Source organism: Watersipora subatra, chromosome 4, assembly GCF_963576615.1.
Source record: "Watersipora subatra chromosome 4, tzWatSuba1.1, whole genome shotgun sequence".
In the NCBI taxonomy this organism is placed as follows: domain Eukaryota; kingdom Metazoa; phylum Bryozoa; class Gymnolaemata; order Cheilostomatida; family Watersiporidae; genus Watersipora; species Watersipora subatra.
In genome coordinates this window covers 57,637,346-57,652,132 of record NC_088711.1, presented here as the reverse complement: position 1 = coordinate 57,652,132, position 14,787 = coordinate 57,637,346, and the positions used below count along the sequence as shown (strand labels likewise).

Below are 14,787 nucleotides of genomic sequence, written 5' to 3'. Positions count from 1 at the left end.
GCTTGGATGCTTTTTGGATATTAGCTAGTTAGATGCTTTGCTATAAGAGTGCTATGAAACATTCTTACTGGCCAAGCATGAGCTTTCGGGATATTTGCTTTAAAATAATCACAACAATCTCTTGCATTTCCTTATAGGCTCAGGCTACAAATGAGCAGAGAATAGAAAGAACATGGCAGCGAATCAGAAAGTTCATAGCACAACCAACATTTGAATACGTCAGAAATGAGCGCAGTTCCTTGGAAAGAAGCATCAGTAATCCTTCATCTGTAGACAGCGAAGGAAGTGATAATCATACAAGTGGCGATCCAACAGAAACCACACCTCTAATAGCTTAGAACAGAAATTATCAATCTTGTTCACTTTCGTTATATTGTGTAATCTTGAAGATTTTAAATCATCAAAAACAATTTATGAAGACTTTTAAGTTTCAAACAATATTTACTCCCTGATCGAATTATAATTGCCGCTAATAATATTCTTTTCTTGTTTAGAAACTTCTAGTTCAAGGTTTTAAAGCAATCTTGACATACTATATTATTTTACAGATTTTATTGTTTACATAGAAAATTTTATTATTAGTATAAATAAATGTGTGACAATTTATATAGATGACTAGTTACAAATATAAAACAATGTGAAAAATCAGAGAGGTCACAGCACCAGCAGCACATAAGTAAATTCAAAAGGATTGTATAAAGTTTAATGAAAGCATCGCTAGATCAATATCAGTGAAAAGATTAAAAACTGACTCATGCAAAGCTACAACTTTACTAGTGCGAATTGCAAGCTACTACATTGTTGGTTTTAGTTGTATTCTATAATATGTATGGTTATGAATTCTACATGAATCTTTACTATAGTAAGAGCAGTGTCTGTCCGTTCTTTAACATCTGTCTGAAGCCAGCTATGAGCGTTAAAGAAATAAGATTGCACTGTAGGAGAATCAACCCAGATATCTGTTTTAGAAATGGTCGCCGCTAGCCTAGACTAACGTCCTAATTCAACACCTTAGTAACTATTGGGGCATTGCTGAGTGCTCCCGATCTTTTTGAGTTTCTCTTAAGCATGCAAGAACCAATCAAAATTGAGTTAACACTATTGTAAACAAAACTTAAGAGAGACTCTAAAAGATCAGGAGCACTCAGAAATGCCCCGATAGTTACTAAGATGTTGAATCAGGACGTTAGGCTAGGCTAGCGGCGACCATTTCTAAAACAGATATTGGACAGTCTCAAATTAATAGGGACTTTGGGACAAGTTTTGGCAAACCATAAGATGAGTTGTGCCCGACATGACTTGAAACTTGGAATATTTTGACATGATGGGTGGCTCAGTCGATTGGTTTAGTTTTTGTGTGCGCTGCTAATCGGATTGGTGAGATATTTGGGTGGATACTTTTGTTTTTGCTCATAACTACGTGGACCTTTGTTGTTTTTTTGTGTGTGTAGACTACGGCCCGGTCTCGGCTTTGGCATTATCCCCGCTAAAGGACACCTGTGGTAAAGAGCTTATGCTAGTGTTATGTGCAGAACTTTCATTACCATCGCCTGTCGCTATGTCAACTTATGGTCAGAGACAGGTCTCATACTAGATGTCTGAGGCCTGGGCCAGCCTTCATGTTTATCTCAGGAAGAAAAGATGTTTTGCTAAATTTAGAACAAATAAATAAATGAATCAAACAAATATATGCACTCTATCAGATTCTGTGTACAACAATAATTCTGTTTCTTCTATTATTTCCATCACTTCACTTTATTAGAAAAAGTGCAATAAGAACTATTTGCTTCATTTGATTTCTGTTTTTTCCGTTCTGTTTAGAAAGGTTAAAAGTTCATAAAAATATTCATTTTCAAAAAGAATTCTGCTATTTTAAGTGCTCTCACAGTCATTGGAGAGTTTTTAATACGGTATAAAATTAGGAGATCTGCTTAAGAAATAATTTTTTTTTGTTCTAAATTGCATCCAATATTTTGTAATATGTAAAAAAATTGTTATAAAACTGGATCAACTTAAAGTTTAGAACAAACTAACTTTTCTAAACCGTAAGAACTTTTTCATTTTGGTTATGTGGAATCAAGCCAAACAATGTTGAGGTTGCAGTGCTTACACCTTTGTGTATAGCCTTCTTTTAGAGTTCTATATCATAGACTATGGCTCATAAAATTATTTGGAACAGACCAGTTGAACATATTGATCTTTTATGAAGACTTCTTTTAGAGTTTGGAATATAGCTGTAGTCTTAACAAAAGCATTACCATACTAAAATAAAAAGTTAGTGCTGCTTCTCGATGTCATGTAATCACATAGTTACATGGATGTTGAAAGGACAGATGACCTATATGTATATCTCTATAAGGGGTAGTCAAGTAATACAGAAGGTAGCTTTGTGTTAGCAACATGATTTAAGTGAATACTGACCTTCTATACAATCAAAAGCTGTGTAAAAAGTGATGAACAACAGTTTCTGATTCAAAATAATAAAGCAACATCAAACAAGTATTTACAAGAATAACATTTAAACTATTTTCTCAATGACTGGCCTCAAATATTTTGGAATAGTCTCCCCTTGTATTAATAAGGGTAGTGCAAAGTGTTATACTGTTGTTCCCTGATTGCAACAAGATTGCTTATCATGACGTTGCTAATTATGAGTTGACTTCCAGCTCATCAACTACATGTATGTTGTTTCATGTTAAATGTGACATATACTTTTTTCACCGAGCACTTGTAGAATTTAAAATATTGGCTTGGACTGAAAGGAGACAACTCCAACTAGCAATAAGTCAGTTTGATTTTATTTAGATGAGGGATCACTACTAATGGTTTCAAAGAACTGCAACCTTTGTCCTTAATTTCCATGAGCCTTGCAGACTCATACTGTTACACATATGAACAGATTTATTACTTTAGACAATAGACTTCAGAAAAAAACAAACTATGAAAAACCATATTGCTTGTTTGGCTGTTAGAAATATACCTTGCTGACTACAAAGTGTTTAGCTAGACCAAACTTTCAGCGATGAAACTTATGAAACTTAGCCAGTACTTATGAATATGTGCAATTTATAGATATGGCTCTCCGGTATTTTAAGCATTGTTAGATTGCTTTGAGGGACAAATTTATATACAAATACATAATATATTACTGAGAATATCATAAATACGTAAAACCAGATCACAAAGTTTAATGCTCTTTGATTACAAGCTTTGCATTCAAACAAAAAGACATTTGGTCATCAGATAAAAGATAATTTGAAAGATGGGCTATAGATCTTAATATATAGAGATTTTTAAAGAGTTAGATGAATATATGTATATGCTCTCAGCACAGTTATTAAATCATACAACAGCTAATAAACATTCTAGAGACTCAAAAAGTGTTAAATACTAGTTCAGAATTTTAGATTAAAAATGAACTGAGTTTATAAAGAAATTCTTAAAAGATGTGAGTTGCAGACTCTCTATAGATAGTTTATTGTAGACACTGTTGGTTACAATAGATGTATTAATAACATCAGACTGTCTATAGATAGTTTATCGTAGACACTGTTGGTTACAGTAGATATATTAATAACATCAGACTCTCTATAGAGTTATTTGTTGAAAAAATCACTGACAAAAAGTTATAAATTTCTACATGATAGCGTATGAAAATAATATAACTTCATGAGGGAACTGACATTTGCTGTAATCTACCACTGTCTGCTGCAGTATCTACAATCTTAACCCTGCTCAGATGTGTTTGTTTTAACATTCAGCCTTGAAACTGGATTTAAGCTAAAACTAATCCAGATACAGATAGGAAACTAGTTAAAAAAGTTTTCCGAACATCTTTTGACCCAATAGACCAGCTCAAATTTCAACCCATAGACCTCTAAACAAGACTCACACGCTTTGCTGAGGGCACATTTTTCTTCTTTCATTTAAAGTTCTGATCAATACTTCTGAATCCAAACATTTATTAATGAAAATATTTTTATAAGCATTTTAAATGAAGAAGTATCTTTACTATAAATAGAGTGAATTGAGTTGAGGTATAAAACCAATTTCTGTAGCATTGTCATAATGCTTACACTGCCCATAGACAGTTCAATAGGTTTGTCAGCCTTTTAAGTGAGTAAACACAAAGTTTAACAATTGAGTTGGAACTAGAAAACTAAAGATGTTTAGACGCGATGCTGCCTTTGTCAGTGTCAGGTATAGTAATGCACACTAATGGACTTTATAAAAGGCAGCATTAACAAACACTATTGATATACCATTAGGGTGACTCTGTTGGTCTGCCTCTGACGTGTCTGCTACTCTCTAGTGAAGTGAGTCACATTCTTATACAGGAAGCAATGGTAAGTAGGATCCCTGCACCACAGATAAACTTCAAGTGGGAAAGTTTAGGTATTTAGAGATTTTGTCTAGGAGATTAAGGAAAATGTGCAGCTGGCAGAGTGACTCATGTTAACTGTTAGTATAGGGTAGCGCTTCTCTTTTCAATTTCACCACTAACCCCTTACAACTGACAGGGCAATCTCCCATTTCCTCGTTTTGAATGAAGCAAAAAATGATCAAAACATAATAAAAAGCAGACATATTTAGAATATATCAAAACAATATGTTAGCGAGATATAACTTTAAAAATAACTGTTTTTCAGACAGCAACAACATAAACCAAAAAACTCACTTTGTGATTGCTGACTTTTTCTGCCTCCTCTCCGCTATTATCTGATCAAAACATGATTCCTTTTGGGTGAATGAAGTACACCGATCATTGAATGTTGAATACGCCGATCATGTTGAATACCTGAATTGAAGTGACCCTACAATACTCAGCTGACCTATATACCGCTATAGTATTCCTTGCAAAGTGTTAATATAAAAGTACACAGGAAACAATGTCAATCTTAGGTGTAAAACATCTCAAAGGCACATACAAATTCAGTGAGACAAATATCAGAATGCATCTACGGTTTCTCCAGCCATAAAACTCTGTTTGAATAGATCTGCACATTATGCAAAAGTTTATTTCCAAAACCTTTGATGTTTTAAACTTCACTGGTGAAACAGTAAAATGAAGCGCTGTGTTAGTCACAGGGTAATGCACCAGTTAAAATGTCAGACTAACATTGGATAGCTATTTCTAAAATAGCTTGAAAAATATGTTTTATTAATTTTAAAACTTATTTTTTAACATTTAAAAAAACATACATGCAGCACATGCAAAATTACCTACGCTTAGCGCCAATGAATATGCAAAAATGACTTTATTTTTCCTGTATCTGCAATATCTAAATGGTCCAGTATTCCGTAGGCAGATATAACAAAGTATAAACCACAGTATTTGCACATACCAACATACACAGAGCAGAACATAACAGACAAATAAAGAATTGGATTTGAAGTAGTTGCTAAAATGAAAAAGTAACTACTTTGTAAAATTTGTAAAACTCTTGTTAAGCCTTCTTGTCATTGGCATCTCTCACCAACAATGACTGAAATTGGTACTTGAGAACATGAAGTTTAGGCAGTGGGCGGCCTAACCAGTTTATTAAGCAATAAAAGGTAAAGACAATGAGTGCAGGTCATCACTCATAAACCTGTACAACTCTCACAATACTATGATATGTTATGATATGTTACGTTATGTACACAAGTCCTATAAATATCAAATGTGTAGAAACTTTGCAACCAGCTTCATAGAAATTTGTTTTATGTATTTTACTATATTTAACTTCAAATCTCTCACATTTCACAAATATCAACTGCGTAGACGGGCTACAAATGTATTCAAAGAATTATTATTTATGCACATAGTTTCATTTACTTTCTATAAACCAGTTTTAAAATTTTCTGTTCAATCGACTTTTCAAAGGATATAAAGTCAAATTAGTTTCGATAGATAAACGCTCAACAGAAGTTCACCATACGAAATTAACTTTTAAACTGATTCTTGAACAGACGGCAGAGATTAATTGTTGGTTATTAACAATAATCACTCTTTTGTAGAAGTTGCAAGTTCTTCTATGCATCTGGATTTGCTTCATAGCGATCTACCCAATTGTTAGCAGCATCTGTACATCTGAGCCAGAGCTATGTTCTGAATGTACAACAATCGCTTATTGTAAAACTAATACGTCCTCTCAGATTATTCCACAAAAGCTTTTGACCTCTATTCTGGAACTCAACATTTTATACAAAGGAAATGAGAATGCTGGACTCAACCCTGCCTCTTTTGACAGATATGTCAATTTGAGAAGCATCACTATATCAGGAGCTAAAATAACATTTATTGAGGAAAAAACGTTCTCAAGTTTGAAGTCTTTGGTGTGGTTGGCAATATATAAAACCTCCATAACCGAACTTCCGAATGAAGTTTTGCCTATGTCTAGCAAAATAGTATCTCTTGTTTTAGAAAACAACCTTCTTACCAATATCCCATCATTTCTTTTCCCGAATCTACCAAGTCTCACCAGATTGGATGTTGGATTTAATCACATCATTCATAAGAACTGTACAACGATTGGTGAAGACTTTAAACAACTTTCTAATTTGAACACCGTTATTCTCTCCAACATGACAATTCCTAATGAGTGTAAAACTGAGGTGCCAGATGATTTCTTTCTCCCTTTGCAACGTACTGTCACACACCTTAATTTGACGATGTCTAACATTTACAATGGAAGCCAGGCAATATTTAAAAACTTTACTAAATTAGAAGTCCTTGATATTAGTATAGCGAAACGTTTTACCAGTTGTCCAGCTGATGCAAAAGAACTTTTCCTAAACCTGCCACAGACTCTAAAACGGCTAGTTTTTCGACGCTGGCGGACCAATCGCATTATAAATGGAAGTTGTACAGTTACGAATGAAACTCTGAAAGGTTTACGTGAATCACCAAACCTTGCAACAATTGATACAATGTTTAGTGATTTTATGTTTGGAGACACTTTAAATAATTCCGTCTTTGTTGGGTTTCAGAACCTTAAATATTTAAACATTGGCTACAGCCGTTTTGCACGCATTGAGCACGATGCATTTCACCAGTGCTTAAATCTAACCACGCTGCACCTTGATGGAAACTCACTTGGCTCTCGTCCATTTAAGTTGTTCCAGAATCTTTCACAGTCCAATCTGCGTTACCTAAGCATGAGAGAATGTTACGTTTACTCTGACTATAGCATTACATACGATGCAGCACCTTTACTAAAGGTTTCTCCATTGAACTGGATAGACCTTCGACACAATTATATTGTTACCATGCCTAGCTTTGCAGACAACGAAACTGATCAATATCATCTGAACAGCTTGGTAACAATTCATCTCGACTTTAATCAACTCAGTGATATCCAGTCAGGGGGAAATCTGACAGCACAATGTGACTCTCTAATGGCCTTGAGGAGCCTCTTTATATCAAACAACAGACTCAAAAAAGTTCAGGGACTCTGTCCTTCTATCAAAAACCTTAATCTTGCATCGAACCAGCTCTACCACTATTGGTTTTCTATGAATGAAGCATCAGTCACACGCCTTCAACATCTTGAAAGTCTTGATATCTCAGACAATCAAATTACAAGTCTTTCATGGAACTTTACATCCGTAATGACAAACTTAACAGAACTCATAACTGTAAAAAACAACATAACTTCTATAGACCATAGAAGTTTTAATCAAAATCATCTTCTCAAAGTCCTTGACGTTAGTGCCAACTTTTTGACTGAATTTAAGTATCTTTTAGTCAAAAACTTGAGTAAACTAAGGACTTTGAAACTTGATGATAATGACATAACATCCATTGATGAAGATCTTGTGAAAAAATTTGTGAACAAGAGCAGAACCTTAAAAACTTTTGGAGTAGTTGGAAACCCACTGTCATGCCTTTGTGATCAAGAGTTCTTTCACCATTTCATTAACCAAACAGACAAAATTCCATTTGCTAACAAGTTAATATGTCATGATCCGGCAAGCTTACGAGGAAAAAAGATCTACGAATATAGGCTAAGAATATTTGAATGCCATATTAAATTTTTTTTTATAATCTTTGTAAGTTTACTTGGTGGAGTCATTGTAGCAGTACCTTTGTACAAATACCGGTGGTACATAGCACATAGCAGAGTTGTTGTTAAAACCATCATCAGACACCTTTCAGATGTACAGTTCGAACAGACCTGCTTATACGATGCTTATATAATGTATGACTCCTCTTCTGAAGAAGACCAACTATGGGTGACGAAAGATCTACGACTTGCTATCGAAGATTACGCAACCACTGACAACCCCTCCACGGTTGGTTTTCCTTTTAACTAAGCTTGGAAATGCATGACTGTAAATATTTATGGGTTTTCATTTTGTCTCCGAATATATGGACAGCTGTTTAAACACCAGATTTGTTTTTGCATAATTTTGCCATGTGTCTGTACTCTACAAACTCAGTTGAAGATTTTGTGAGACAGTTTTTATTTCAGCTCAACTTTAAAGATCTATGACTTACAATTGAAAACTGCCTTTTGTCAAATGACTCATCCGTAGTACGTTTGTTTTTAGCCAATGTTTAGATGGCTACATCTAAATCAGCCTAATTGTTTTCTACTTGGTTCCTTTAAAGTTGTTAGCATTTTTATCAAAGTTTAAATTCCAGATGTTATTTGATTATGTTTAGTATTGCTTTGGCTGCGCATAGGAGACTGCTTAGCCAATAGTAAACAACTAGCTTGGCAGCAAATATGGTTTATACAAATATTATCATTGGTTGTAGGCTTGTTTTTACGAAAAATTGAATTTGCTTTTGTGTAAACAAAATTGGAGTGTATAACAAGTCTTATTTTCAATCATGAATTAACTTCCACTCTCTATTTACAGACAAACCTGAAGTTGTACATAACAGATAGAGATGTGCTGCCTGGCAGCAATGTCTACACTGAAATGATAAAAGCCATGGAGAAAAGCAGGAAAATAATCATTGTACTGAGTAATTCCTTTTTGAGAAGACCTCGTTGCAAGGGACAAGCTGATCTAGCTGGTGAGTTAGCAATGGTATACTGTGATACTGTCAAAAAGTAGAAAATTCACATCTTAAAAAATATGGTTGGTTTTATTTCCTATTTTCGAAAAAGTATAACTGGAAAGTTTGGTATGAAATATGTACCGTAATTACCCAAGTAAAGTGCTTACTCGAGTATAATGCTCTTCCTAATTTTAAATAAAAAACTTGTCCTTTTTGACATACCCAAGTACAACACTCGCCAACGTTTTCAGATTTGATTTGGCACTCTCGACAAGATATGTCACTATCTGGATTGCGAATGCTTAGGTTAAGGTCTCTGGTGTCATATGATAATGATAATAATAGTGATAACAGTGGCGAGACTGACTTGATGCCAAAATTGCGTGTTTAACTTAAATAGTAAAATTGAAGTTTGAAGGATAAGCTAACGAGGCATGAACTAAATAAGAAAGTAATTTCATTGATTTTCGTATAAGTGTGTGTGTTACCACTGCACAACAGTTTTGTATTTCCGTGTTGAAAAGAATTTGGACATGTCGCCGAAAAAAGTGAGTGCAGCCGCGGTTTTATTGTTCCGTTTCAACTGAACAATGGTTTGGTATTTTTTTAGCTTACAAACGACCATCATTGAAAGTTATTGTCAGTTGAATGAACTTTGACATGTCTGATATACCTTTGGTCTACTTATTGCGCCTCATAATCCAAAGAGCCTTATATGTTGACAATGATTTTTTATTATTCTTTTAATCCAATGCATCTTACAGCCTGGAAAATGTGGTACATGAGCAGTTTTTCACACTTCTGCAACTTTCTCACTGTAACATGCCGATGAATAAATAACCGCAAACATACTACTAAATTTTATTACATAATGTGATTTTTCTTTACACAGAAGCTGTTTCCCTTTACACAGAAGTTTTTCCCCTTACACAGAAATTATTTTTCCTTACATAGAAGTTGTTTCCCCTTACACAGAAATTGATTTTTTAAACTGGGATTTCTTACATACTCAAGTATTAATAATTCTACCCAAATTTTGTTGATAAAATTTGGGACCAAAAGAGAGCATCAGACTTGGGTAATTACGGCACACTTTGTTAAAAATCATACTGATCAGTCTTTGGATAGAAGATACTTTTGCTAAATTGTTTGGAATAAGAAAGAAAATCTAGCAGAAGAAAGTACTTCTTGTTCAGTATATAGATATAAAATACCAAAACTACATTAGTTTGACTTGAAATGCATAACATAGCTATTAGCTCAGTGCATGGTAAACTGTCTTGTAGACTAGACATTAATCGTGTAGTCATGGCCTAATAATATTGACTGTTAATATCAAAGGATAATCATTTTTGCTTATCCGTTCTTCAGCACCACATATTCAGAAATTCAGCAATATATTGTTTATCAGCACGTATTCAGCAATATGTTACTTATCAGCATGTATTCAGCAATATGCAGCTTGTCAGCATATATCCAGCAATATGATGTTTATCAGCACGTATTCAGCAATACGTTGTTTATCAGCATGTATTCAGCAATGTGTTGTTTATCAGCACGTATTCAGCAATAAGTTGCTTATCAGCATATATTCAGCAATATGTCGCTTATCAGCATTTATTCAGCAATATGTTGTTTATCAGCATGTATTCAGCAATGTGTTGTTTATCAGCATGTATTCAGCGATATGTTGTTTATCAGCACGTATTCAGCAATATGTTGCAATTAGGTTAGACAATTCCTTGAAACTTAGTTTACGGTAAGGTATGACAACTACTGATATCACATTTTACAGGGAGAGAAACATTTGGATGCAACTACTACCAGCCACATAGAATCATGGTACTGATAAGAGAAAAACTGGATGAAGAAGCTATTAAGGCTCCATTTACTTCTCTCCTCACTGAGAATGTAGTGGATGTGAGTATAAAACTATCCTTGCGAGAAATGTTAAAATTATAGACTGGAACATGCTCAAGTAATGTTAGCTTTGAGGCATGCAGAGATGCATAAGGTTCATGTGAAGAATTGAATGCTCTGCCTATGAGAATGCTATGAAGTATTCTCATGATGCAAAGCAGACTTTGGAATTTCTAATGCAACCCATCAGAAATTTATGATTCACAAAATTTGGTCAATTAATAATAATATATGTTTTGAATATATAATAAACTTTTACACAAATGTAAAAAGCTGCAAAATATTTTCAGCTGTAAAAATTATTCATTAATACTAAAATTTCCCCTGTCATACAGCCCATGACCAAAGTGATATTGAAAAAAACAACGGGTACTGCTGGTTAAGAAATGCAATATCAGCAGTCAAATGGCACTGCAGTACAATAGGAGAACTGCAATGGTAGCTGCAATGGTAGCTATAATGTACTGGGTGTTATTATGTACAACAAACAGCAATAATGAAAGGAAAAGATTATATGTTTATACCTCTCCTCTGCAATAGGAGAAATGCAGTGTTAGAAGTAAAATGGCAAGCTGCTGTGTAATTAATATACACAGTTTAAAAGTTGGTTGTCTTGAATGTAGAATGGTTTTGACAGCAATCTGTAACCAAAGTGAAGAAATGGGTCGTGATCACAGAAACCATGGTTAAGTCGGGTGTGTGAGATTTAGAGTTATTTACACTAACAGAAAAAGCAAATTCTCAGTTATTTTGCAAAAAGAATTTTGATTCCAGCTTAATTACAGCAGATCTTATGGTCAATAAACTGAATGCATGTTTAACATTAGTGCGAAAACATAGTTTTAAGAAAGCTGGCGTTAAAGTTTGAGTCGCGAAAACCAATGCACAATTTTGTTTACATTTGAAAACGTCATAGCAACCAATATCAAGAAGTTGTGATATTTTTCTAGATTTTGTTATTTATATGCAAAAGATTATGCTGAATTTAAAAATTTAAACAGATTTTGGTTGGTTATTATAGAAATAGCTATATATCTATAAGAAAATGTAGGTCTATTACTTAATTTTGCAGATATTAAAAACGGCTTGGCAGTACGGCGATATTGGGCACAGCCGTAGTATCATCAACAAAATCTTTAGAAAATGCACACCATCAGTCACTATATACTTCGATCTTATAAATTCGAATGATTATTCTTATGATTAAATCTTATAATAATCTTATAATATTGAATAATTATTCTTATAATTAAATATTTTTGCAAGATATTAAAAATGGCTTGGCAGCACCGCGATATTGGGCACAGCCGTAGTATCTTCAACAAAATCTTTAGAAAAATAATAACAGTAACATATTGCACACCATCAGTAACTATATACTTTGATCTTGTAAATACGAATAATTATTCTTATAACTAAATATTGTAATAATCTTATAAGACTCGTTAAAAAAATATCATCATTTCCTTTACTTTCACTGCTTTGGACATCAGTTGGAATACCAGAGTTCTCATTATATGGGTCTAAAATGTCAGAGTTATGTTTAAAAGCGGCAAAAAAGAAACGATTAATTTTCAGTACTTCTACATTAATTACAGAAACCTTTGGTGATTAGACAATGCCATAGACTGGTGAAACGTGCTCACTTTCCTCGTGAAATGCGCACGGCTTTATGGTTCTACTATTTGTCGCACGGTTTTATGGGCGTTTTGTTGGCCGATCTTAACTTAGATCAAAAATGGCTTGTCAGGTTTTAATGGCGATTTTAGGCCAAATTAATCTGTCTAGTTATGTATTATCCGACTAGATGGGTAAGTTTTAGGATGTTGTCTACACTTTGCAAAGACTTGGTGACATATTTAAATAGGTTTATATGTGGTTTGTATTGTTATTATACTTGAACGAATCCACACAAAAATAGTTAAATCTTTTGATGAGATTTTGGTACAAGGGTTTGGGTACGGCGTTGATGAATAATTTTCGAGAGTTGTGTGTGCATATGCATTTATCATAAAGCTCCTAAACACTCGCTTCACTCGTGTTTGGTCATGGAAATACCTCAATAAAAAATAAAACGCTTTACAATATTATAAATTTAAAATAATAGTTTTTGTATGATGAAATTGCAGATGTGCTCAGTAAAGAAAATGATTGATTTGAGATATTCACAATAATCTTTTTCGTCTTTTTATAGGCCCAGGCAACAAGTGAGCAAAAGATAGAAAGAACATGGCGGAGAATCAGAAAGTTCGTAGCACAACCAACATTTGAATACGTCAGAAATGACCGCAGTTCCTTGGAAATAAGCATCACTAATGCTTCAGCTGTAGACAGCGAAGGAAGGGATAATCATACAAGTGGTGATCCAACAGAAACCACACCTCTAATAGCTTAGAATAGAAATTATCAATCTTGTTCACTTTCGTTATATTGTGTAATCTTGATGATTTTAAATCATCAAAACCAATTTATAATGGCTTTTAAGTTTCCAAATAATATTTACTCTCTGATCAAATTGTAATTGCTGCGAGTAAGTTTGTTCCTTGTTTAAAAACTTCTAGTTCAAATTTCTAAAACAATCTTGACATAATATATTGTTTTATAGATTTTATAACTTGTATCAAAATTTTATTATTAATGCAAATAAATGTGTGACAGTTTATATAGATGACTAGTTACAAATATAAAACAAGGTGAGAAATCAGAGAGGTCACAGCACTGGCAGCATGTAAGTAATTTCAAAAGGATTGTATAAGCTTTGACAAAAGCATCACAAGATCATTATCAGTGAAAAAAAAACTGACTCGTGCAAAGCTACAACTTTACTAGTGTGAATTGCAAGCTGCTACATTGTTAGCTTTAGTTGTATTCCATAATTTGTATGGTTATGAATTCTACATGAATCTTTACTATAACAAGAACAGTGTCTGTCCGTCCTTATACATCTGTCTGAAGCCAGCTTGCCATACATTGGAATAATTGTACATATAGTCACTACACATCATGATCTCTAACAGCACACTAGACTGCAAGCTTGCAGCTTAGTGTGCTCTGAGACATCATTCGTGCTAGTTTTCTATAATGGCTTTTTATATTTTAAAATGGAAGGTTTTTATTATTTAATTAATGGACTTGTGTAACTTGTGTTATCTTTGTCAACTCTTTGTCAGTTTATTTGGTTTGTTAAAATATGTCAAAGTCATCATTATTAGTGCTAGTAGTAGTTATAGTCAGCTGTTCAAACACTTAAGCAAATTCACCTACACAGGAGGCTGTATAAATGACTTACTTCTTTATAAACGACAGAAGATCTTATATGTGGATTAGAGATTACTTTTCCTTCTTTGATGGTTTAAATGTGTAGCAACCATTTTTATTTTGCGTAAAAAGACCTCAACTCATAGTAACTTAAAAGACTCTATTTTTTCCATGCATTCCATCTTGCTTATTGTTGAGATTTGATTGGCACCTAATTGATAGTTGGCCTTATTGCTACAGTTACACTAAGGTATGACAACTTCCATAATCACATTCTACAGAAAGCTAATTGTTTTAACAAACAAGCCACCAAATACATGCTGAATAAAAAACCGAATAAACTGAATCAGAACCTTTTGATTGAGATTTGTTTGAAAAGCCAAATTTCCAACTTTACAGTATCAAGACGTTTTAAGTTTCATCACAATCAAAAAGGACAACTTATAACAATACTTTTTCCAAATCTATGAACAATTGTTAGACAAAACTTGTATCTAAATAATGGAAAACCATTTTATCAAAATGTAAAGAGCCAATATAAAATATTTAGAAAGAATTCATCACCATAATGGAAATTTATTAAATTAGAAATTACAAACGCTGTACTTACTTCC

The 14,787-nt window shown here is 33.5% G+C and overlaps 1 protein-coding gene across 1 annotated transcript; it reads left to right on the top strand.

Moving 5' to 3' along the window:
* The first annotated feature begins 2,333 nt into the window (after positions 1–2,333).
* Positions 2,334–13,310, top strand: LOC137394390 (toll-like receptor 3). Its single transcript, XM_068081103.1, has 6 exons — positions 2,334–2,381; positions 4,269–4,346; positions 6,001–8,277; positions 8,851–9,010; positions 10,791–10,915; positions 13,110–13,310. Exons 1-6 carry the CDS (start codon positions 2,334–2,336, stop codon positions 13,308–13,310), a joined length of 2,889 nt encoding a protein of 962 aa, XP_067937204.1.
* Positions 13,311–14,787: the final 1,477 nt, after the last annotated feature.